Below are 26,125 nucleotides of genomic sequence, written 5' to 3'. Positions count from 1 at the left end.
CAGAAGGCCTTTATTAACCCCCTGGGTTGGTATGGATTACTTTTAAGATGGATGGATGCACTTTTTGGACTTCTAAATCAGGAATAATTTTCATCTTTGGGTGAACTATCCCTTTAATGACATCGGGACTGGAGCTGATTTGAACAAAACCTGATGAACATATTCTCCATGTTCCAATAGAAAAACGTCTGACTGTCTGTACAAAGAGTCACATGATCCAGGTTTATGTGGAAAAATACCACATTTAAGTTAGTTTTAGACTTTTGGTCCCCACTGTAAATCATTATGTAATATAAAATTGCTCATTCTGTGATTTAGGATTTTGGTCATTTAAGATTTCCACCCGCCTGTAAACATAAACATTGTAAGAATACTCTAGATGTCTGAATAATAATAATAATATTCAGCATAATTTTTGCTTGTTCAAACTTTTTTTTACACGAACGAGAAATGTTGTTCTTGTGTTCACCTTTCTCGGTTCCTGTGAAATAACAGTCGTCTTTATTTTGTTCATAGTTCTAATGGAAAGTCTGTGTCATGGTCTGAACCAGGTTCAAGACATCCTCCGAAAGGGGAACACATGTGGCACAGACTGTCTGTACATGTGAAGAGGCAGGAAGCCGGATCCAATCAGACGGCTGTCATCAAACCCCTAACTAATACCTACAATAACCCAGGCATGGAGTTTTCCGATTTAAGCACCAAGACTCTATACAATGTAGCCGAGGAGGACGAGGGCGACCCGATAAGATACAATCCCTCGGGCAGCCCTCCTCTGATGGCTCTCAGGCTGTCGCCTGTTAGCAAGCCTATGAAGGAGGTGGGCCCTCATCTGACTTTTTACACTTCTGAGCAACACGTGCCACAAAAAAACAGTGTTTTCCCCCAACATGTTATTGCAGACCACTTTCAGCAAGAGATGGTCAAGTTCATACCCGATCTGGATGAGATCATAAGCCTGCCTGAGCCAGGCGACAGGGTGATGCTGCCGCTTCAACCCCAAACATTGCGTCCGCATCCGATTTTGCCCATGCAACTGGGTGCTTACCCAGACGAGCCTGTCTCCCCTTTGGAGGAGGATGAAAATGAGCAGTTTGGACTTCTTCATGGCTACATGTATGACAATGCACAGATCCATGATGAGGAGGAGTTGGTACAGATCAAAATGTCAATGGAGGACTCTCTGGATCTGATGCCACCTTCTCCGTTTCGTGATTCTCTCGGCTCGGGCAGCCCCGTTCCCAACTCCCCGGTGTCTGAGTCCATCTTATGCACGCCGCCGAGTGTGACGTACGCGTCCGTCATTCTCAGAGACTTTAAGCAAAGCTCCTCGACCCTTTGAAACATTGAAACACATTTATTTTAAGAGATCATGTCAGCTATTGTGAAATAATAGCTACTAGTTTGTACAATGGTGTGACTTAAGTCGCTTGCACTGGAGAGCTTTAATATTATATTTGTTTGATAGCAGAGCATTTAAAGAAACTGTATGGAAGTGGATGTATGTTGACCAGGGTCCAAAATTAACAAGTGCCAAATGCAAGTCACATTTTGCCAGTACGTCTTTTAAAGTTTCATATGGGCATGGAGAAGTGGCTTGTGCACAATGTATTTATTTTCAATGAGCCAGTGTTTGCTATTTTAGTATCACTGGTATACTATTATAGTTTGTATTATTATTTTGAACTAGTTTTTATTTTGGGTTTTAATTTTAGATAAAGTTTTAGTAGTTCTGTTGTGTTTTTGGTCATTTTCATAATTTTTTTATGTCTATTTAGTTTTAATTGCTTTTCATTTCAATTTTAGTTACTTTAGTACTTCAGGTTGAACTAAATGAAAATGAGAAATGTTGCCTTGGCGACCAGCTGAAATAAAAAAGTTTACATTACATTTTTATTTCAGTTAATGTTTATTTTATGTCAAGTATTTTCTATGTTGTATCATTTTAGCTTTATTTTACAATAACCAACTTTAAAAAACAAAATAGCCTACTGTTTAATGGCCATTAAATATTCTCAATTTACCCACAATTGACAGGTGTGGCCAAAAAAAGTTATTGATATAGGTTTAATTTGTTTTTATTTTTCATTAAATGCTTAATTTTCCATTTTTAAGGTTTGGTAATTTTGTTGTGTTTTGAAATTTATATTAGTTGTTTTCTATGCATTTATATAGTTTTTATTTTAGTTATAATAGTAGCTATTAAAGTTAAACTTTATAGTTTTTTTTTTTTTAAGTAATGCAATATTTTTTTAATAATTTTATATATAGCAGGTACATTTTCACAATTCACCCACAATTGGCAGGTGTGGCAAAAAAAAAAAAAAAAAAAAAAGAGAGTTAATTTTGGACCTTAATGTCAATGCTGGATTGAGTAAAAGCAGAAACCCAAACATGCAGGATCCCTTTGATTTCTGTCACTATCACTTGCTTTAGTATGGCAGCAGTAGTTGACATGAAAACAACACCAGTCATTGTAATGCTGTATATTCTGCGCTGTTTAAGCTTTTAATTATAGATCAAAATATCTAAAGGACCAGCAGAAAATAACCATTGTAGCAGAAACTGAAGATTTAGAAATTTTAAAAATGTGCAGTGACTCTTATGAGTGACAATTTAATGTGTTTAATGTGTTTTATACAATGTCTACATGACTTTTATAAACTATATTTTAAAACTGAGACTGTATTAAATGAACAAGATTATCAAACAGTTTTAGGTCTAGTTAAAGCATCATATCATGCAGTGTATGTATGCTGTAAACTAAGTGTAGATAACCAATGCCTACAAGTACAATGTAGCAATTAATAGTGTTTAAGTGCCAATGTCAATATTAACTGTATTTTTCCATGCTGTATTGTTTTTATGTAATTTTTGTATAGTTTGTGTGTTTGAAGTACAATAGAAAGTGTATATATTAATTGTCTTCCATTGATGTGTGATTTTGTAAAGTTATGAAGTAATGTAAATATTTATAGCTTTGGATTTAAATGGTCATAACTTAAAGCCAGAGTTTGAATTATTACATAGATCTTTTCAATAGACAATATTGATCTTTCAGTTTCAATGCCTGTATTTAGTAACTTCTCTTTATTGTTGGTTGAATGTTTTCATATCAGTTCCGAATACGTATATGCTTCATACAGATAGTGTGTTAATGAAGATTCAAGAACCCCTAATGCTCAACAGGGCCACCGACGGCAGTTTCACCAGAATGTATCATGAGTCCTCATATGTGTGCCTCATACCTGTAGACAGTTATATCCTCTTGTTGTTATGACCATTTAAGTTCTGTATGACCTGATGGTTACTAAATTATTATTATTATTAATAGAATTTTAACTTTTTATGCAATTATAGAAAGTCGTTGTAACTTATAGATATTTATTATGCTGTATGTTTTTTTTTCTTTAAACAATATGTGTTTGTTTCTGATCTTGTCAGATTGCATACTATTGTTTCTTATCTTTAAACATTTGTGCTATTATATTTTTGAAAAGAATCATCTGTGTTCTATTGCATACCATATAGATGTAGATGAGCTACATGTTTCTACAGATTAAATATACAGTATAGTTCTGTATTTGTCAGAATTGCTTAGCTTATAATAGTGAGCATGTTTTATTGGGTTTATGTTAAATATTGTACAATGTTAATAAGCTCTCAGGGTTGTTGCTGCAGTAGGTGTTTAGTTAATAATTTCCCAAAATGTGACTAGTTGTTGCTTTCATATGACAATGTTAAAGAACTGTCTACAACATCCGTCTGTCTCACTGTCACTTTATGCATGTTTTTTGCCTTTGAAATGCTCAAAATGTCCTTTTATACCTTTTATGTGACTTATTTGTTTTATGTAACTTCTTTGTTTTATCGTTTTGATGCTGGTATGGAAACTGTCTGTGTTAGGTAGTTGGAAAACAAGACAGGGATTTCAACGGCAGAATAAACCTGAACTAGGTCATTTGTTGATGAGATTTGTTAGAACTATCCAAGGAAAATGTCAGGAGACTCAGAATTAAGATTCACTGAACATTTATTTAAAATTTTAGTGATTGGAGACCATGAAGTTGGGAAAACCAGCTTTGTTAAACGATATGTGAGAAATCAATTCTACGAGGAGTTGAAAGCGACTATAGGTGTGGATTTTTCTATGAAGGTGATCGATTGGGATAGTCACACACGGGTGAGATTACAGCTTTGGGATATAGCAGGTAAGTCGTATCACCTTGTTTAAACGAAATTATTTTAATAGAATTATGTAGATTACATCTGTTATTTTGATTTGTCATAATAGATCATCAATGCATAAAACTAATCATGTTAATGTGCATCATGAGAAAAATGGAATCAAGTCACCTTTATATATAACGCTTTTTACAATACAGATTGTATCAAAGCAGCTTCACAGTGATAACATGAAAATAATACAACAAAATTGCGTCATCGTCCACCTTAAGTAAGGCAGATCAATAATATTGTTGAATATTAATTGTCCCCAACTAAGCAAGCCAAAAACCAAGGCAACCGTGGCAAGGAACCAAAACTCCATCAGGTGACAGAATGGGGAAAAAAACCTTGGGAGAAACCAGGCTCAGTCGGGGTCCAGTTCTCCTCTGGGCAACAAACGAACAGTGTGTGATTATGATTCAGGCAGCATTGCAGGTCAGAAGTCAGATTGGATCAGAACATTCCGAATATTTATCCAGTTCCATCTGGTTGGAAGTCGGAGTCATCACACCGGTATGGAGACGAGTTTGTTGAGGATCAGTGCCGATGGCTGTCGTGTCGATGAGGAGTTCACAGGGCTGATGAGGCTGGCACTTCAGGGATGCGTTGTGGATGGGTCCTGGCGCAGGTCCACCATCTGATCTGGATCCGGCTGACTTCAGTAAACCTCGGAATAAACAGAAAGACTAAGATGCCATTCTTCTTATGATGTAACGAGTACATCAGTTGTTATAGGAAGTGTCCCCGGTTCCGGCTGACCTAATCTATGCAGCCTAATAGTCATTTAACTGACTATTTAACTATTTGAATAATAGAAATGTATAATGTTCTATATGAATGATAGGTAAAAGAGATGCGTTTTTAGTCTAGATTTAAACTGACAGAGTGTGTCTGCTTCCCGGACAATGTTAGGATGACTGTTCCAAAGTTTAGGTGCTAAATAGGAGAAGGATCTACCGCCAGCAGTTGATTTTGATATTCTAGGTATTATCAACTGGCCAGAATTTTGAAATTGCAGTAGATGTGAAGGACTATAATGTGTTAAGAGCTCGCTCAAGTACTGGGGAGCTAAACCATTTAGTGCTTTGTAAGTAGTCAGCAATATTTTAAAATGTATACAATGTTTAATAGGAGCAGAATCAGGAGCAGAATAAGACAGAAATTAAACACTTGTAAAAAAAAATCATGGCACAGTTTCACTTTCATATTCATTCATTTTATATTCATTTTTATTGAGTACAAAGCACCAGGCAAGAATTACATAATATCCGAAATGCAAGTAAGCTGATCAGTGTCTGTTTTTCCATGAAACTGGAGAATTGGGACCATAATTTGCTTTAAAAGTATTTTTATTTGCTGTTATTTATTTAGGTCAAGAGCGTGTGAGGGGACTGAACAGAGTGTACTTCAAGGGATGCAGTGGTGCATTTGTTGTGTATGACGTGACAAACGGGTCATCATTGGATGGAGCTCTGAACTGGAAACATGAACTTGATTGCCAAGTAATGTTGAAGAATGGCTGTCCAATCCCTACTGTTCTACTGGCCAATAAATGTGATGAGACTAAATTGTGTCAGAGGAATGCCTCTCTTTTGGAGAACATCTGCCAGGAGAAGGGTTTTATTGGATTCTTTCAGACATCAGCAAAGGTGACTGGATTTGTATCATGCTAGTTTCCATATTTAGACTATACATTTAGGATAGGAAGCTGGGGTTCCCTTTTTGAAGTAGATGGCAGTCTATGACATCATGAGCAGGGTTTTCTAAGTAGGACTCAAGCTCCCCGGTGGCACCCTCGGGTTGGAGCCTAGGTGATCATAGGTTTTTGGGCACACTATATTATGTACTGCTTTCATTTTCTCCCTCTATGGTTAATATAGAGGAGTAGGCTTCCCCTTGAAGGAAGAGCAAGTTGAACAGAACTGCGGAAATTCACATCTCCCTATCTTTCGTTTATCTAACTCCCCATTATTATTGGGTTCTAAAGTAGAAGTTTCACTCTTCTTTGGATAGGTGCTCTACTTAAACTAATTGCTGGCTATAGCAGTTGAGCTGCTCTCCCCCAATGACATTGGGGTTTTAAGTAGGGCCTGAGCTCCCCTGCGGCTCCTTTTGGGTTAGAGCCTGGGTAGGAGTGACTGGGCACATTGCATTATGCCCTTCCTATTTGGCAAAGTACAGAAGTAGGCTTCCCTCTCGGAGGAGCAGCAGCTCTAAGCAGCCTTGCTTGCTAAATTTGTGATAGCTGCTTAAGTACCCTTAGGGTAGAGCATGGTGAATGAACCATGCTTTATTTACCTCCTTCCCCAACTATTGTTGGGTTCTGAAGCAGGAATATGGCTCCCCTTTGGTTAGGTGTTAGACCATGGTGACAGTACTAGAGTAGAGGTGGTTCGCCCTTTGGCATCCTTCCTTGTTATCTGTCATATAATTTAGGTTGTGTGACTTTTCACATACTGCATGCAGACACGAAAGGTGAGGATCCAAATGCAGTATTTATTGAAGGGTAATCCAAAGACGTAATCCAGAAACAGGCAATCAATCGAAACAATAACAACAGGGGAATAAACACAGACAAAAGGGTATTCCAGAATAACGGGCAAAAAAAAAAAAAAGACATGAAACAAGGAAACGCTCAGAATGTACAGTGACGTACGGCAAGTGACAGAGTGAACAAGGCTAATGAGCAACAGCTGAAGGCAATGAGTGCTAATGAGCCTGGGCAAAGGATGATGGGAAAAGAAGTCCAAAACTGAGTGGCAATAGTCTGGGGTGGAGTGCCCTCTAGTGAACAACCAGGGCACTCCAGCTGGTGATCTTGACACCTTTATTAAAGGCAGGTTTCAGCTGTTCTTCCCCAGTTATATTTGGGTTTTGAAGTAGAACCTTAGCTTCCCTGCAGTTCCCTTGGGGTTAGAGTCTGGGAAACAGACTGGGTAACAACAACTTTGCTGTCTGTTCGCGCCGCGTTAACCAATCAGGAGCCTGCTTGCTGCTGTCACATGGTGAAGTGACGGGATAAACTCCCGCCCGGAGTCACTCATTCTAAATGGAGTATAGCAATATAGCAGTATAGCAGAATATAATATTCAATAGGCTATAGCAGTTAACTGTATCACTAGAAAGAGCACCAACAGTGGTATCCGTACCACAGTTTGAAAAACATTGATAGTTTTTCAATATTTAATATACTGTATTTAAAATTTCATATACAATTTCTAACCGAAAGACAGATGGACAGGCGCTCTGCAGCTGGGATAGAGCACATGTAGTTGGTGTCCTGAAGGGTGATCCTCTCTCCGATGTGGTAACTCTCTCAATGAATGCTCGATCAACATCATTCCATCGGATTAATTACTAAGGGTTTGAGCACTTAAGCAAAAACATGAACTGCACTCAAGATACCCGTGGGGTAGAGCAGGAAGGATGGAATTGTGATAGGTATTCACGAAATTTCTTTTATTCTCTCCCCAACTAAGGTTGTGTTTTGAAGTAGGACCTTATTCTCCCCTAGCTGGGTATCGTGCAAAGTCTCTAGTTGGTCCATGCTGGCCTCCCTTCTTGTTAGGGCCGCCCTCTGATCAGATGAGTGTATGGAATCTCTTAGCGGTTCCTGGATAGGTTCTTTGCTCAAATAGGGTTAATCACTCTTCCCTGAATAAGTAGAGCTTAAGCTCCCCTGCAGTTTCCCTAGAGGTTGAGTTGCAATGGCAAGAGTTTTGGCATTTATTTTATGCCACTCTCTCCTCTGATGAAAGTGGAGGTTATATTCTCCCCCTTTGAAGTAGTGGTACATTGAAGGTTGTAGTTGATTTACTCCCTTTGATAAGCTACTCCCTAAGTGCTTTGTCTAAGTATTGACATAGCATGCACGTTATTAGAGCTTTTGACATCATAGGCTGCCGTAAACCAATAAAAAGGAGTGTTTAGTACACGTGCTCAGACACCGGTGACGCTGAGGGCATCCCCATAGTGTCAACTCCATGACGCAGCGTCTCTTTCCCCTTCTCAGGGAATTCAGGGTTGCAGTCGTAACCTGAGATGTTTTTCAACCTTCACGGAACCAGGGGTTTTTCATACTACTTAATTCACATAATTACAACAATTTGTATTTATTTATTGGAATGTCATAAAACTTAATTTGATATAATTTCATTTTTGAACTAATATATATATACACACACACACTGATGAGCCAATACAAAAATGATCCAAAATATACAATTATGTCACTACTTGTCCACCTAAATTTAAAATTAAATTAAAATAAAAGTTTTGTGTTTTGTCTGTTGTGTTTGTTTTAGGAGAATATTAATGTGGATGAAGCTGCTAAATTCCTCGTGAAGCACATTCTCAAGACCAATGAGGAGTCAGTGAAAGAAGAGCAGACCATGCAGATAAACCTGAAACAGCAGACAAAGACCAATTCTGCCTGCTGCTGATTTTATAGTCCAGTATTTCTGTACAGTATATCATTTTGAAATTTGTATTTTATATATATTTGTATTTTATTTTCAATGATTAATACTCCTCTGAACAATTTTGGGGCCATGAACAAGTACCATGATGAGTATCTAATAAATACCCCTGTGACGATGCGTCTCATTTTCCCTGCTAATCCGCTACATGCTTACTGGTTATTAAATACATTAGCAGGGAAGGAAACTAACTGAGATCCGCTGTACACACTTACACTGTACGCCTAAAACAATTCATCAAGTGAACAGAAATACTGTCAAGATGCCAGATTCATTATGTTTCTCTCTTCAGAAAGGACTGTGCTTAGGGACATGGCCTATATTTGGTCATAACTGTTAATTTGTTTATTTGGAAAATAGCAATAGGAGAGAATGGGTTTAAAAAAAAAGAAAATCTAAATAAGTTGATGAAAAATAAAAGTATCTTCAGGGTAAAATTCATCAGGGCGTAGAGGCTCTCTGTTGTCCCACCAAGTGTAAATCCCTCAGAATGTAGTCAGATCGCATACTAATAAATCTATCTGTGATCTTAAAGCTCTTTTTACATTACTTGACAAATAAATCAGAATTTCCATTTCAGTGCATCATTTTCAGACATTTCTGCAAACTTAATTGAGAAGTTAGAAAACAGACTCTAATATAGGCCAATGCCCTGCCCTATTTATCCAGTTTATTAAATAATCAAATACATAAAATGTAGAAGTGAAATATCCCTCATACAATGATTATTTATCCAGGTCAAGGGAGCGATCAAACACAAAAAGGGAGCTTCCATACACAACGGCTGATGTCACAGAAATAGGAAACAGTTCCGAGCATGACCCATTTTTGCTGTGCATTTTTGAGGGAATGTTAAGAACTCTGGCGTTCTGATACTCCCCCTAGAGATCTGTACTATATTGAGCAAACAATACTGTGTTCAAGCCTCCACACCAGCCTGGACTGACTGTAGGCATCAGCTGCCAGCAGATTCTGAATTCTGTGGATGGAAGAGCGGGTTTGAATGCGTTTATGTGCTTGTACACCAACATCCATCAAGTAGTACAGGTCTGATGGTGCGCAGTGCATTGTGTTCCCCAAGAGGCACGAGAAATGTTCCCATCTAGGCCCTAAGCGCTTCCCATCTGTTAGCGCTGCCAGACAGGTTGTACAGGTGTAGCGCGTTTACATTTTCTGGCAGATTTCCATGTGAGTATTGTGAGCAAACGAGAAGGCACTGTTGCATCATTGTGTTTTGATAAAGATGAGTTGTGACTCTTTAAAAATTCAGTAGAAAGTGGATTCTTTATTAATTGACTCATTACTGTGTGCTGGTCCTGTTCTGGTCTCTCTCATTACTGTGCTGGTCTCGTTCTGGTCTTTCATTACTGTGCTGGTCTCATTCTGGTCTCTCTCATTACTGTGCTGGTCTTGTTCTGGTCTCTCTCATTACTGTGCTGGTCTCATTCTGGTCTCTCTCATTACTGTGCTGGTCTCATTCTGGTCTCTCTCATTACTGTGCTGGTCTCATTCTGGTCTCTTTCATTACTGTGCTGGTCTCATTCTGGTCTCTCTCATTACTGTGTTGGTCTCTTTTATTACTGTGCTGGTCTCGTTCTGGTCTCTCTCATTACTGTGCTGGTCTCGTTCTGGTCTCTCTCATTACTGTGTTGGTCTCATTCTGGTCTCTTTTATTACTGTGCTGGTCTCATTCTTGTCTGACTCGTTACTGTGTTGGTCTCATTCTGGCCTCTCTCATTACTGTGCTGGTGTCATTCTGGTCTCTCTCATTACTGGCCTCTCTCATTACTGTGCTGGTCTCATTCTGGCCTCTCTCATTACTGTGCTGGTCTCGTTCTGGTCTCTTTCATTACTGTGCTGGTCTCATTCTGGCCTCTCTCATTACTGTGCTGGTCTCGTTCTGGTCTCTCATTACTGTGCTGGTCTCATTCTGGTCTCTCATTACTGTGCTGGTCTCATTCTGGTCTCTCTCATTACTGTGCTGGTCTCGTTCTGGTCTCTCTCATTATTGTGCTGGTCTCGTTCTGGTCTCTTTCATTACTGTGCTGGTCTCGTTCTGGTCTCTCTCATTACTGTGCTGGTCTCGTTCTGGTCTCTCTCGTTTCTGTGCTGGTCTTATTCTGGTCTCTTTCATTACTGTGCTGGTCTCGTTCTGGTCTCTTTCATTACTGTGCTGGTCTCATTCTGGTCTCTCTCATTACTGTGCTGGTCTCATTCTGGTCTCTCTCATTACTGTGCTGGTCTCATTCTGGTCTCTTTCATTACTGTGCTGGTCTCATTCTGGTCTCTCTCATTACTGTGTTGGTCTCTTTTATTACTGTGCTGGTCTCGTTCTGGTCTCTCTCATTACTGTGCTGGTCTCGTTCTGGTCTCTCTCATTACCGTGTTGGTCTCATTCTGGTCTCTTTTATTACTGTGCTGGTCTCATTCTGGTCTCTCATTACTGTGTTGGTCTCTTTTATTACTGTGCTGGTCTCGTTCTGGTCTCTCTCATTACTGTGCTGGTCTCGTTCTGGTCTTTCATTACTGTGCTGGTCTCTCTCATTACTGTGCTGGTCTCATTCTGGTCTCTCTCATTACTGTGCTGGTCTCGTTCTGGTCTTTCATTACTGTGCTGGTCTCATTCTGGTCTCTCTCATTACTGTGCTGGTCTCGTTCTGGTCTCTCTCATTACTGTGCTGGTCTCATTCTGGTCTCTCTCATTACTGTGCTGGTCTCATTCTGGTCTCTCTCATTACTGTGCTGGTCTCATTCTGGTCTTTCATTACTGTGCTGGTCTCGTTCTGGTCTCTCTCATTACTGTGCTGGTCTCGTTCTGGTCTCTCTCATTACTGTGCTGGTCTCATTCTGGTCTCTCTCATTACTGTGCTGGTCTCATTCTGGTCTCACATTACTGTGCTGGTCTCGTTCTGGTCTCTTTCATTACTGTGCTGGTCTCATTCTGGTCTCTCTCATTACTGTGCTGGTCTCATTCTGGTCTCTCTCATTACTGTGCTGGTCTCATTCTGGTCTCTCTCATTACTGTGCTGGTCTCGTTCTGGTCTCTCTCATTACTGTGCTGGTCTCGTTCTGGTCTCTTTCATTACTGTGCTGGTCTCATTCTGGTCTCTCTCATTACTGTGCTGGTCTCGTTCTGGTCTCTTTCATTACTGTGCTGGTCTCGTTCTGGTCTCTCTCATTACTGTGCTGGTCTCGTTCTGGTCTCTTTCATTACTGTGTTGGTCTCGTTCTGGTCTCTTTCATTACTGTGCTGGTCTCATTCTGGTCTCTCTCATTACTGTGCTGGTCTTATTCTGGTCTCTCTCATTACTGTGCTGGTTTCATTCTGGTCTCTCTCATTACTGTGTTGGTCTCATTCTGGTCTCTCTCATTACTGTGCTGGTCCTGTTCTGGTCTCTCTCATTACTGTGCTGGTCTCATTCTGGTCTCTCTCATTACTGTGCTGGTCTCATTCTGGTCTCTCTCATTACTGTGCTGGTTTCATTCTGGTGTCTCTCATTACTGTGCTGGTCTCGTTCTGGTCTCTCTCATTACTGTGCTGGTCTCATTCTGGTCTCTCTCATTACTGTGCTGGTCTCATTCTGGTCTCTCTCGTTACTGTGCTGATCTCATTCTGGTCTCTCTCATTACTGTGCTGGTCTCTCTCATTATGTGCTGGTCTTGTTCTGGTCTCTCTCATTACTGTGCTGGTCTCGTTCTGGTCTTTCTCGTCATTACTGTGCTGGTTTCATTCTGGTCTCTCTCATTGCTGTGTTGGTCTCATTCTGGTCTCTCTCATTACTGTGCTGGTCTTGTTCTGGTCTCTCTCATTACTGTGCTGGTCTCATTCTGGTCTCTTACTGTACTGGTCTCATTCTGGTCTCTCTCATTACTGTGCTGGTTTCATTCTGGTCTCTCTCATTACTGTGCTGGTCTCGTTCTGGTCTCTCTCGTTACTGTGCTGGTCTCGTTCTGGTCTCTCTCGTTACTGTGCTGGTCTCATTCTGGTCTCTTTCATTACTGTGCTGGTCTCGTTCTGGTCTCTCTCATTACTGTGTTGGTCTCATTCTGGTCTCTCTCATTACTGTGCTGGTCTTGTTCTGGTCTCTCTCATTACTGTGCTGGTCTCATTCTGGTCTCTCTCATTACTGTGCTGGTCTCATTCTGGTCTCTCTCATTACTGTGCTGGTCTCGTTCTGGTGTCTCTCATTACTGTGCTGGTCTCGTTCTGGTCTCTCTCGTTACTGTGCTGGTCTCATTCTGGTCTCTCTCATTACTGTGCTGGTCTCATTCTGGTCTCTTTCATTACTGTGCTGGTCTCGTTCTGGTCTCTCTCGTTACTGTGCTGGTCTCATTCTGGTCTCTCTCATTACTGTGCTGGTCTCGTTCTGGTCTCTCTCATTACTGTGCTGGTCTCGTTCTGGTCTCTCTCATTACTGTGCTGGTCTCGTTCTGGTCTCTCTCATTACTATGCTGGTCTCATTCTGGTCTCTCTCATTACTGTGCTGGTCTCGTTCTGGTCTCTCACATTACTCTGCTGGTCTTGTTCTGGTCTCTCACATTACTCTGCTGGTCTCGTTCTGGTCTCTCTCGTTACTGTGCTGGTCTCGTTCTGGTCTCTCTCATTACTGTCGTGGTCTTATTCTGAGTCAATTATGCGAACGCTGAGCCTGAAGGCAGGTTTTTGCTGACATGGTGCGTATAGGAGGGCAGATATTTTTACTCTCCCATCTGTTCCGCACTGTCCCGTAGTTTTACTTTGTAGCGTCCTTGGTGTGCGTCTAGGGATCTGTTCTACATACCACTTATATGAGCCCCTCCGCTGCAGTTGTTTACAAATATTGTGGAGTGAATACATCTGTCCTGATAGAGCAGGGTCTTTATAATTAATCTCAGCACATAAAACTTTTAAGATTTTCTTTGGTACTTTGTATCAAATGTGACTGATTCATACTGCTTGAAATGTTCTGCTCTGATGGATGCACATGCATTATAACTGTTTCTGATTGCATTTGAAGTGGATATTTTGCTAAGAGGGAAAACAGAAAGCAGCCTGTGTCCTACTTCAGACCTAGTTTCAGAGGCAGCGTGAAGGAATATCTGTAGGAAATACAAAAATAATAAGCACAAAAAATTACATGTATAATATATTTCAAAAACTTTAGAATTCTACTCTCTTAAAGGTACAAGTTTATTTAATTTTGTTTAGCATTAATGTCAGCCAAGGACACATTTCTCATATGGCTTAGGTTGCTTGGAGAGAGTGGTTAAGATGTGTCAGTGGTTTTATAGAATTATTTAATAAAAAATAAAAAAAGTTTATTAAATAGAATTTTGGTAACACTTTACTATAAGGTTCCATTTGTTAACATCAGTTCTGTCAGGACCACTATCGTCAAAGATGATAGACAAATTAGCATACAGTTAGGATTTGCGGTATATGATTCTGTTCTGGGCGAGAACTCCCGCGCATCTATGCAGCCTAGCATGGATTAGAGCAGGGAGAACAGCAATAACCCCCCTTAGGGTAAACAGAACAGAACCAACATAAATGTATAGCAGATATCATTAATGTCTTCAAAAATGTTATGTAACAACATAATTCAAGAAAACTGAGTCTGAATCGAAGAGGAATTTCAGAAGGCCAAGTCCTGACTGAACGAGAGGAGCTGGGGATGGAGGAGGGTATTAGCTCCTAAACAATGCAATAAAGCTGCTGATAATACTGAATGGACCTTATATAGGGTTGCTGTGATGGCGTCGTCTCCCTATTGGTAGACGTGGATCAGCTGAGAGTCAGCTGATGTGAGTTTTACTGACATGACCTGCCAGAACTAACGCAATGCTTGATTTATTTGCATTTTATAAATGGACCTGAGCTAAAATAGTTAATAAATACTGTAACAATTGTATTGCAGCTAGTTAATGTTAGTTAATCATTTAAACAACCTAATGGAACCGGATTGCAAAGTGTTATCAGAATTTGCTAGAAATTGCTTGCATGGTAATATATATATATATATATATATATATATATATATATATCGAAGAAAAATCGAACCTTTCATTGAAGTAAAAGAATTGAAAGTGGGGGGTAAATCACATTATAAAATAAAAGCTTTTCTCCAAAACACGCTGGCCATAATTGTTGGCACCCTGTTATTAAATACTTTTTGCAACCTCCTTTTGCCAAGATAACTGCTCTGAGTCTTCTCCTATAATGCCTGATGAGTTTGGAGAACACCTGACAAGAGATCAGAGACCATTCCTCCATACAGAATCTCTCCAGATCCTTCAGATTCACAAGTTCATGTTGATGCTTCTTCTCTTCAGTTCGCCCCACTCATTTTCTATAGCAGTGGTTCTCAATTCCAGTCTTCGGGACCCCTTTGCTCTGCACATTTTGTATGTCTCTCTTATCTGACACACTCAGTTCAGTTCATGGAGTCTCTCCTAATGAGCTGATGATCTGGTTCAGGTGTGTTAAATAAGGGAGACATACAAAATGTGCAGAGCAGCGGGTCCTGAGGACTGGAATTGAGAACCACTGTTCTATAGGGTTCAGTTTAGGGGACTGGGACGGTCATGGCAGAAGCTTCATTTTGTGCTCAGTTACCCATTTTTGTGTTGATTTTGATGTTTGTTTTGGACCTTTGTCCTGATGGAAGATCCATCCACGGCCCATTATAGGATTTCTAGCAGAGGCAGACAGGTTTTGATTTTTTTATCTGTTGGTATTTGCTAGAATCCATAATGCCATGTATCTGAACAAGATGTCCAGGACCTCCATCAAAAAAATAGGCCCACAACATATAAGATCCAGCAGTATATTTAACCGTAGGCATGGGGTTCTTTTTATCCCTGTTTGCACCAAACCCATCTGGTGGATTTGCTGCCAAAAAGCCCTATTTTTGTTTCATCTGACCATAGAATCCAGTCCCTTTTAATTTTCCAGTCGTGTCTGACAACTGAATATGCTGGAGTTCATTTTAGCGGAGCGAGGAGGATTTTTCTTGAAACCCTCCCAGACAGCATGTGGTGATGTAGGAGTTGTTTGATAATTTTGTTTAGGCTTTCTGACCCCCAAGACTCAAGTAATCTCTGCAATTCTCCATATGTGATACTTGGAGAGTCTTTGGCCATTCAAACTTTCCTCCTCACCATGCATTAAGACAATATAGACACACGTCCTCTTCCCGGCAGATTCATAACATCTTTAGTTGATTGGAACTTCTTAATTATTGCCCTGATGGTCAAAATGGGGATTTTCAATTCTTTATTTTCTTACATCCACTGTCTATTTTGTGATGCTCAACAATCTTTTGCTGCACATCAGAACTATATTCTTTGGTTTTACTCATTGTGATGGATGATTAAGGGAATTTGGCCTTTGTGTTTCCTCATATTTAAACTCCTGTGAAACAAGAAGTCATAGCTAAACAATTTCATGTTCCTAGTCACCCTGGTGTGCTAAATAAAGGTAAATATTAATGGGAATATACTTCAGAGATATTTTACTCGTAAAAAATTCTAGGGGTGCCAATAATTGTGGCCAACATGTTTTGGAGAAAAGCATTTATTTCATAATGTGATTTCCTCCCCACTTTCAATTCTTTTACTTCAATGAAAGGTTAGATTTTTGCACATTTTTTGAATGAAAGACCAAAAGGATAAACGATGCAGATTTATTTTTTACAGCCATTTTTGATCATATTTACCAGGGGTGCCATTAATTTTGACCACCACTGTATATATATATACAGTGCTATGCATAAGTGAATACACCCATGCTAAAGTTGACTAAAAAGAGGAATAAAAAATCATATTTTGGAAATTGAACTTAATGCCTTAATTTAAAAAATTAGGAAAAATCCAACCTTTAAGGACACCAATTTTCTTTGTGAATGAATAATGTATCGTAAATAAATACATGTTCTTCCTTAAAATACATGGTGCATAAGTGAGTACACCCCTATGTTAAATTCCCATAGAGGCAGGCAGATTTTTATTTTTAAGTATTTAAAAAAAAAAAAAAATAGGATAATATGCATCCTGATAAAGTTCCCTTGGCCTTTGGAATTAAAATAGCCCCACATCATCACATAGCCTTCACCATACCTAGAGATTGGCATGGTTTTATTTCAGTTAGCTTAATAGCTGGTTTGATTTGCATTGAGAGATGATCTTATGGAAAGTACCCCATGCCAATCTCTAGGTATGGTGAAGGCTATGTGATGATGTGGGGCTATTTTAATTCCAAAGGCCAAGGGAACTTTATCAGGATGCATAGTATCCTAAAAAAAAATTTTTTTAAATACTTAAAAATAAAAATCTGCCTGCCTCTATGGGAATTTAACATAGGGGTGTACTCACTTATGCACCATGCATTTTAAGGAAGAACATTTATTTATTTACGATACATTATTCATTCACAAAGAAAATTGGTGTCCTTAAAGGTTGGATTTTTCCTAATTTTTTTAAATTAAGGCATTAAGTTCAATTTCCAAAATATGATTTTTTATTCCTCTTTTTAGTCAACTTTAGCATGGGTGTATTCACTTATGCATTGCACTGTATATATATATATATATATATATACACACACACATATATACATAATTTACATGGTTTATATACATTCTACATGATACATATTTTATACATGTTAGAGACTTTGTAATGTATAAACCATGAAAACTGTCTGGCTAAAAATCAATTAATTATTAAATAAAGCCCAAACTGGTATATGTGGGGTAAAGCGTGTCAGTGACAACTACAAATACTAATTTAAATACTATTGTATTAGTCTCAATGTCAGTACTCCATCCGAAATGTCAAAGAAATTTAGGGGCAAATTCATTTCTGAATATTAAACCCTTTCCGGTCTTTTTCGGATCATAAATCATTTACTACATATTCCCATCAACTTTCCCCTGGATACAAGACAGCTTACCCCTAACAAACTGTGTCAAGGGACACAAAAGGCACTGCATTTGTGTCTGGTGGGTAAAGCGGCAGCTCCATGTGTGAGAGCAGATGGCCCTCATGGAGAAGCGGATGATGACTTTGCTGACGTACGGAGACTGAGAATCGCACAAGGAGGGATGCTGGACAGAAGAGAATCCACAGGATGCATGAAGAGCTGCGCTGAAAATTATTCTACTGCAAACCAACAAGACCTTTCTGCACTTCAGTTGTATTTTTGTTCTTGATAAGCCATTAAATGTATAGTTGGGGTTGACATTAAAATATGGGATTTTCATAAGCAAAAATTCGTTTTAGGCTTAAAAAAAAAAAAGCTATGCTATGCTGATAATTTATTTTGATAATACTTAACTTGAAAATATGCAAAATAATTTTCACTACTGCACAAAGAAAAAAACAAACATTACAGAACATCGCTGATGATGCTAAGTAATTGTCTTTTTGGATATAGTGATTGTTTTCTTTTCATTTAAAATCCAGCATATATGAGGTACCTAGTCTGAACCTCATCTTTGGCAATGTTAATTTGGGCATCTAAGAATGATTATGGCACCATCTAGTGGGTGAAACACTAATGCCCTTTAATTCAGTGCTTTCAGGAAGCCCAGTATCCTATTTGTGATGTAGTAAAATGTGCTGTAATAGTTTCTCTGACTTTGTTTGTTGCAAAAATTAAACAGGTTTGTCTTTTGGCCACAATATATAGTAAAAAAATTAAAAGAACACTTCAACTTTTTTGGACTTTAGCTTATTCACCGTATCCCTCAGAGTTAGATTAGTCCATACATACCTTTTTCATCTCCGTGCGTGCTTTAAGTCTGTTTGACGCACCCACCGCTAGCCTAGCTTAGCACAAAGACTGGATGTAAATGGCTACAGCTAGCATACTAATCCCAATAAGTGACAAAATAACGCCAACATTTTCCTATTTACATGTTGTGATTTGTATAGTCACAGTGTGTACAAATAACAAGGTCATATGAGACACAGACATTTTTTAAACGTTTAAATACTGGGAACTATTTTCTCAGAAGGCGAAGCACTGCTACTTGGGCGGAGTGATGAGTGCAGAGAGTCATTGAATCATTTTTTAAATAATTCATTATTAATTAAACATTTTAAATAGACTGCAGCAATAAAAATTTTGTCAGAACCATGCTATTTTGTTTAATTGTTTGTTCAGAATCGTGACCAGAATCTCAATTTCTCCAGAATGTGCAGGTCTATAACGTAATGACGCAACCAATATAAAAATGATAGAAAATGTATTTTTTAGCATTTTTACACACTAGTGTTGGATTGTAAATTGCAACATTAAACTCTTGAGACACTGAGAGGAGACTCTCTTCTGTTTGGCGAAGGTTTGACCCCCCTGATGAATCTGGAAACAGTGACACCAGCCGTTATCAACTACACACAACACTTCTGCCTGTCCCCAAAACTCACTAATTTGCAACCAAATTTTTAATTAACTTCAACAATCGCAACCTCTGCTTTAATCCTTGCAGAAACAAAAGCCTTTAAAATATCTCCAGGTACAGTCGTTCCACTATCCTTCTGCTTATTTTTCCTTGTAATCCATATTGCCAGCTTTGCTTTACCAATTAAAAAATTTAAGAGAATCTGTGGCAACATACTTTGGGCCAAATATAAATATATTTTCATCCATATCTTCTCCAAGTGTTATAAGCCACCTCTTTAAAATCTGAAACAAACCATTTAACCTAGAACAATCTAAAAATAGATGCTTTAGAGTTTCTTCATGACCACAAAATGAACTTTCTTTCCCCACAGTGGGTCAAATATCTATTCATCACAATTGCTGAATGTATGTTTTCAATGGATGACTTATACAGGGACTTCCAACATCATAAGAGATGAGTCTTGCCCAAACAGATCCAACCACTTTGATTCTTTACAACTCTTCAGTTCAGTTTGATGAGAGACTTTCAAACATGATAAATACAAAGCTTTCGTTGAAATGTCTTCAAACACATTCAGTGTTCACAGAAAACAAGACGTGATCCTTTTTATCTATCATAGAAATCTGAAATTTAGAAAAACTTTCATTTCTTTTACCACTGCTTTTTTCTTTTATACTTTGTCTGTAGATTGAAGGAAGAACTGAAAAAAATTCCTTCATTATTTTTTCCATAAATTTCACAGACTTAATGCCTGTCAAACTACACAATTCTTGGGGATTTTTCCACTTGTTCACATTCTTTAGATTAGACAAACATGTGCATTCTGCTCTCGCCAATGAAGTTTGCAATCTTCTCATTTCCAACACATTTATTATGGGGTTGTTAAAGAGTGGTTCATTTTTTTATCCAACCTTCAAGGTTTGAATCTCTCTTTACTTGAAAGAAAGAATTCCACACTTTCGAAATTGATTTATAAAATGAAGAAAAATCCTTCCATTCAATGTCTTTCAGACTGATTAAAAACAAATTAAAATCATATTTAAAACAATTCATACTGCGTATTAAGGAACAAGCTGTCTCAGCCTGACAGATTTTTCCAGAGTACAGCAACTTCTGTGCTGCCTGCAGCCTGAAAGCCTTGATTCTGCTTTTTATATCTATTAAGCCTTGTCCACCTTCACTGACTGGTTAATATGAAATAGCAGACTTTACCCAGTGCTGACCCGGCCAAAAGAAGTCATTTATATTCTTTTGTAGTAAATGAACTACTTCATCAGGTGGATTCAACACATTTAGTTTATGCCAAAGTGCTGAAGCAGCCAGATTGTTTGCGACTAAGACTCTCCGCCTAAATGATAACTGAGGCATCACCCATGTCCACCGTGACAAACGGTCACACATCTTATCATTCCTTCCCAGTTCTTCTGAATATATTTGTCAGTTGCTAAATAAATATACCCAATATTTCCAGGTCTTCTTTACCCCATTTCACAAGGCTGGTGGCTCTTCTCCAGACCAATTTCCTAAAATAAAACCTTCACTTTACATTTTCATACTTCTTTAAAACTTACTTTAAAACAAACACATCTCTTTTGCTTTTGATTAACACAGTAATGTCATCAGCAAAGGCAGAAAACGTAGGTTTAGCTTTTTGTCCATCAATTAGAAAGCCATCCAACATTTTTTTCCCAAATGGTGAAGCAAAGGTTCAATGGCTAAAGAATATAACATTCCTGACAAAGGACGGCCTTGTCTAATACCTCTACGTACTGACACTGGTTGGCTTAGCCCTCCTCCAACCTTCAACATTGTAGAAACACCAGAATATACAACCTGATCTCACGGGAAAACGTACAAATTCTACGAGGTGGCTAATTCGTACGAATTCATACGACCTCACTCGTACGAATTAGATTTTTGCAAAATCGTACATATTTTACGAATTGCCCAATTCGTATGAATTCATAATGACCTACCCCTGACCCCGCCCCTAAACCTACCCATCACGTGGTTTTAGACAAATCGTACAAATTCGTACGAGTGAGGTCGTACGAATTCGTACGAATTAGCCAACTTTTTATCATTCGTACGAATTCGTACGAATTGGTCGTGAGATAGTGTTGCAATATAAGCGTTTGATTTATGAAATAAAAAGATCACCAAAACCAATAGCTTTAAGGGAACTAAACAAATAAAAGTGACTGAATCAAATGCATTTTCTTGATCAACTGCAAATATTCCAATATTGTCACCAACCATCTCTTTTTGCAATATATTAAACCACGAACAAGAAAGATGTTATCCATTATAGTTCTGTCAGGAATACAATAAGTTTGATAACCATTTATTATATGTTCTAAATATAATTTTAATCTATTTGAAAGACATATCGCTAAGATTTTATAGTCAGTACACAAAATTGCCAAAAGATCACCTTTCTTTGGTAACAAAGACAAATCGGCTCTTCTACAGCTTGTTGGCAGTTCTTTTTTCCTGAAAGATGATTTAAAAACCTCAAGCAAATCGTCTTTTAATAAGTACCAAAACTCAGCTGGAAGTCCATCAATTGCAGGTGCACAAGCACATCCAATGGATGGTTAACAGCCTTTTGTTATTTTATCAATATCAATTTCAAATTCCAGTTGATTCCTCTGTTTATCAGTCAACTTGGGTAAATCTTTAAAAAGGTCATCCATACAGCCAATGTCACATGGACCATCTGAAAAGAGTTCTGTATAAAAATCAATAACCATTTATCTAATTTCTTTAGGATTAGTTGTCACAGTTCCATCTGATTTCTTTAGATGTAGCATTGACTTCCGTGATCCTTACCTCTTTTCAAAACTAAAAAAGAAAGAACTTGGTGCATCAGATGGATCTCGTAGAGAAAGGAAACGAGCTCTTATTAAAGCTCCCTTAGCTCGTTCATGAAAAAGTGAGGCCAAAGCTTTTTTTCATTCAGTCTTTCAGTTGATTCACCATTTCGGTTAATTAGCCTTCTTTCAATTGATTCCAATTCCATAAAAGTAAAAAAATAAAAAACATGTATATTGCATTAGCTGTATAATTTTTTGACCAAAAATCATGTGTGCTTTTCCTACATCGCACCAATGCACATCATTAGCAAAATCACTCTTTTGCTCTCTCCATTTTGCCCAAAATAAATTACATTTTTCACAAAAGAAAGCATCCTGCATGGCAGCAATTTTACATTAAAATGCCAATAATAACTATGACATCTTATCTTTTGTAAATGAAGAAGAATCATACATAAATGGTGATCTGAAAAACCATTCGGGGTAAATAGCGACCTTTAAAATTCTATTACACCAGTCTTTATCAATATAAAAACGATCTAATCTAGCAAAGCTGATGTGGTCACTTATATATTGTTTTTCTACCGGATGTTGTAATCTCCAAACATCACACAAATCAAAAGTGCTTATTACATTATTTAAACAAGTAGCAGAAAGAGGACATTCTATCTAAGGTAAAATCTAATGTACAATTCCAGTCATCACCCAAAATTCTCTAATTAATTTCTTGATACAAGAGTCATGCAAAATTTTTTGAGAACAAAATAACAACACCACCGTTATTATTAGAGCCAAAAAATATGCCCTCCCCAGCACTTTTCCATTCTATCTCATTATGTCACTATTTGTCAATTTTCAATATATTATTTCAACGCTGCTCTTCTTTTACCATCCCTTCCTCCATTAATGTTAATTGTCCCTTTATCTTAATACTCCCCATTGAAAGAAAGGAAAGCTCAAGAAATAAGACAGAGAAAACACCCAAGTGACTTCATCATTAAGGAGTTGTTAAACCTTTTTCAAGGGCCATTTTTCTTCTCAATTTCATTTAACGAGTTTGTTTGCCCATAAAATCTTTAAGATATTAGGTTAAACTTATTTGGCTTGCTGTCCACTGAAGAGGGGCTCGATGAAGCAGCTTCAACTCGAGCTTTGATATACCCCCCCAGTGGCTAAAAGTAGGATATGATAATTGAAGGGCAAGGTACCTGAGATGAAGGTGGAGTTTGGGGAGGTGGAGGGATACTGGAACAGCTGATGCAAGAGAGAGGTAAGCGGCTGCTTATATACTCAGGCTGTTGATTGAAAGATTAGATGGGCTCACTCCTCCCTAACTTGCGTTTAGGAACTTCATTTAACGAGTTTGTTTGCCCATAAAATCTTTAAGATATTAGGTTAAACTTATTTGGCTTGCTGTCCACTGAAGAGGGGCTCGATGAAGCAGCTTCAACTCGAGCTTTGATATACCCCCCAAAAGTGTCGAATACAAATTTGGGACAGCAAGTTAGAATAGCATGATCAAATAGTTTAAGAAACTTAGAAAATACAGTATGCCTAAGAGCTTTAAAACATTCTAACCCCCCCCCCCCCAAAAAAAAGTGGAAATTTAAAGCTGTATGGGGCATGGATAGATGCTGCTGCAGCAGGGATGTTTAACAGGGCTCCTGTGGTAACTCTGGCTGGACTGCGTCTCCCTACTATGCCCACCATGTGGGGCTATGAGTGGAGCTCCGGCGGGAGCTGTGTTTGAAAGAGTGTGCCTGCGTTCATTGTGGAGTGGAACGACATGAGCTTGTGGAAATTTATTGGGGTACATCTCACTGCTGTACTGCTGCGGCAGTGACTTTCAGAAATTACTCCTGCGGGAGTATCCTGGGACTGGAGGTTTGAGTACGAGGTTGGAGAACGCCCTGCCGCATCCATGACATGGAGCCCCATGGAGTTAAAGAACATAGGGCCTCCAGATGTCACGAACGGGGGAAGGAGTCCTCGTCCCTAAAGGCAAACGGGCCATCAATACTCGAAGCAAAACTCCCTACGCAGCAAGAGGGAGCCTACGGTATATAGAGGAAATGCAGAACTACCGTCCTTCTGACGCAGGGGGCTTAGATCAAGTAAACATAATGGCCCGTCGCGCTCGAGGGACCTTGGTACCTCCAGTCCTCTTTTCAGATAGGAGGGCCCACACTGCGATCCGAACGGGAGAGCCTCCATGGTTAAACATGAAGGGTCACACAGCGATTCGGAAAGGGAGAGCCCCCACGGCGCCCGAACGGAAAGCTCATACTGCAATTCGACCGGGAGAGCTCCCGCTGCATTTCGAAGGAGAGAGCCCCCCCATATGTGTAAATAGGGAGTTCAACTCTGCGATCAAAAATGGGAGAGCCCACACAGCAAGTCGAACGGGAGAGCCTACGATGCATCTGAATGGGGGAGCCCACACAGCGATTCAGATGGGAGACCCCACTCCAGGAGTGGTATGTCACGCGCATCTGAAAAGGGAGAGCTCTCGCTGCATCCAGATGAATGCACGCCCTGCGGGGCTAGGTAAGCGGGAAGATGCAAATAGTAGGGAGAAGCGGTCCGGACTCAGAAGGATGCTAGTGTTTGTTGTGCTTGTCTAATGTTATGCAGATCTGAACGAACATATGTTTCAAAGGCGTGGGACGACCATCGACCTAGCATTTTGATTTGGTGATCGGAAAGGCCCCTTTGCGCTGCTGTAGTGGCTGCACCTATTCTGAAGGAATGTGAAGAGAAATGTTTGGTTGGGATGCCGGAACTGTTGAGGATGGATTTGAGGTTCTTTTGAAACCAATGTCTGGAGGCAGGGAGGTTTTTATCATCAATAAAAAGAGGGTCGAGAGAAGAGGTGATTTGGGATTTCCTCTGGTGAAGAAAAACGTTTAAGGACTGGTATGGTTGGATGGGGGTTGGCAAATTGAAAATGAAAATCGAATGACCATGTTTCAATTGATTGGTTTTGCTTTGTTTGATGTTGAAACGTATGGTGTCATGGTTTATTATTTGAAGGTCGGAGAATGTAGGATGGATGGATGGGTTGGGATGGATGGGATGGACAGACTCTGAGGAAACCAAAGAAAGCCAAAATGAACATGGCGTCTAGGGTTCTTGTTTTGTTGGGAGGAAAAAGACCTGAGCGGAGAGTGGTTAGGCAGATGCTAAGAATGTCGATGGTTAAAGGTTGTCTAGAGTCTGGACGAGGGGGATTGGTTTTTTGTAAACCTTTGATGAGGAGGGATATCTGAGGATTCGAAATGTTGGGGCACTGTTGGCCGTGGAGGAGCTTAAAAAAGAAATGAATTCCGCTAAGGTAGACTTTGATTGATCCTGGTTGAATTAAACTGGTGTGATGGAGGTATGTGGTGAAGGAGGATATTGAGAGGAGGGAAAACTCAGGAAAAACCATGTTGTGAGCTCTGTGGAAGTTTTTGAAGGAACCCCAAGCTGTCCAGTAGGTTTGGAGTGTTCTGGGAGAAACGGCTTGTAAGATGGTATTTGTGGATAGGGTATGGAGATATCTGAGGGGATGGTCTAGAGGAATATGAGTTCTGAATAAGGTGGAACTGGAGTTGGATCGGAGTCTGCTTCCGGAGCCAATGTTCTGAATTTCTGAAAAAGAAAACGGGATAAAGCATCAGCTATTTGATTTTGGTGACCTGGAATATGTTCAGCTTTAATGACAAACTGATGACAGGCAGAGATCCAAATGAGACGTCTTAGAAAGGGCATGATTTTTGGAGCATTAGAACGGCTCTTGTTGATACAGTGAACGGTGGCAGAATTATCACAGTGGAACAGGATGTTTTTTGTTGACCATTCGGATCCCCATAGATAGGCTGCTACTACTATGGGATATAGCTCGAACAGGGCGGTCGATTCGGCAGTTTGAGGTGTATTGGTGAGCTCAGGAGGCCAGGTTGATGCAAACCAACGTCCTCTGTAGAAACCTCCAAAACCTGTGGAGGGGGCTGCGTCAGTGAACAGGGTGATGTCGCAGGGTCGGGACAAAAAGTCGTTGTAGAAAAAGGTAATCCCGTTCCATTGCTTGAGGAACGTGATCCATAATTTCAAGTCTGCCCGACATGGTTGGCTTAGTGAAATTATGTCTTCTAAACCTGATGCTGAGGTAGCGAGAGTTAGCAGGTGTGAAATGAAAGGCCGGCCTTGGGGAACTATGCGCATTGCATAATTT

The 26,125-nt window shown here is 39.3% G+C and overlaps 2 protein-coding genes across 3 annotated transcripts in view; both read left to right on the top strand.

The window, feature by feature from the left end:
• grm1b (glutamate receptor, metabotropic 1b) overlaps positions 1-1,344 on the top strand; it is a 30,569-nt gene extending 29,225 nt beyond the window's left edge. Inside the window, exon 10 of one of the 2 annotated variants that reach the window (XM_084392450.1) lies at positions 517-1,344. In XM_084392450.1, coding sequence (XP_084248576.1) covers positions 517-1,342 — 826 coding nt within the window. In that variant the 3' untranslated portion in view covers positions 1,343-1,344. The remainder of the gene's footprint in view (positions 1-516) is intronic. The other variant, XM_084392451.1, reaches the window with a different exon arrangement.
• Positions 1,345-3,953: 2,609 nt separating this feature from the next.
• Positions 3,954-8,831, top strand: rab32b (RAB32b, member RAS oncogene family). Its single transcript, XM_084392452.1, has 3 exons — positions 3,954-4,211; positions 5,599-5,876; positions 8,532-8,831. The coding sequence occupies exons 1-3, from the start codon at positions 3,998-4,000 to the stop codon at positions 8,667-8,669; spliced, it is 630 nt and encodes a 209-aa protein (XP_084248578.1). The 5' UTR covers positions 3,954-3,997; the 3' UTR covers positions 8,670-8,831.
• Positions 8,832-26,125: the final 17,294 nt, after the last annotated feature.

The sequence above is a fragment of the Rutilus rutilus genome, assembly GCF_951802725.1.
Source record: "Rutilus rutilus genome assembly, chromosome: 21".
In the NCBI taxonomy this organism is placed as follows: domain Eukaryota; kingdom Metazoa; phylum Chordata; class Actinopteri; order Cypriniformes; family Leuciscidae; genus Rutilus; species Rutilus rutilus.
Note: the sequence above shows the minus strand (reverse complement) of the source record. Positions and strands in the feature narration are given on the sequence as shown.

Excerpts from the sequence above, each read along its gene's own strand:
- rab32b (XM_084392452.1), top strand. The coding sequence starts at position 3,998 with ATGTCAGGAGACTCAGAATTAAGATTCACTGAACATTTATTTAAAATT. Across the intron at positions 4,212-5,598 it reads ACAGCTTTGGGATATAGCAG|GTCAAGAGCGTGTGAGGGGA; the intron begins GTAAGTCGTATC and ends TTATTTATTTAG. Across the intron at positions 5,877-8,531 it reads TCTTTCAGACATCAGCAAAG|GAGAATATTAATGTGGATGA; the intron begins GTGACTGGATTT and ends TGTTTGTTTTAG.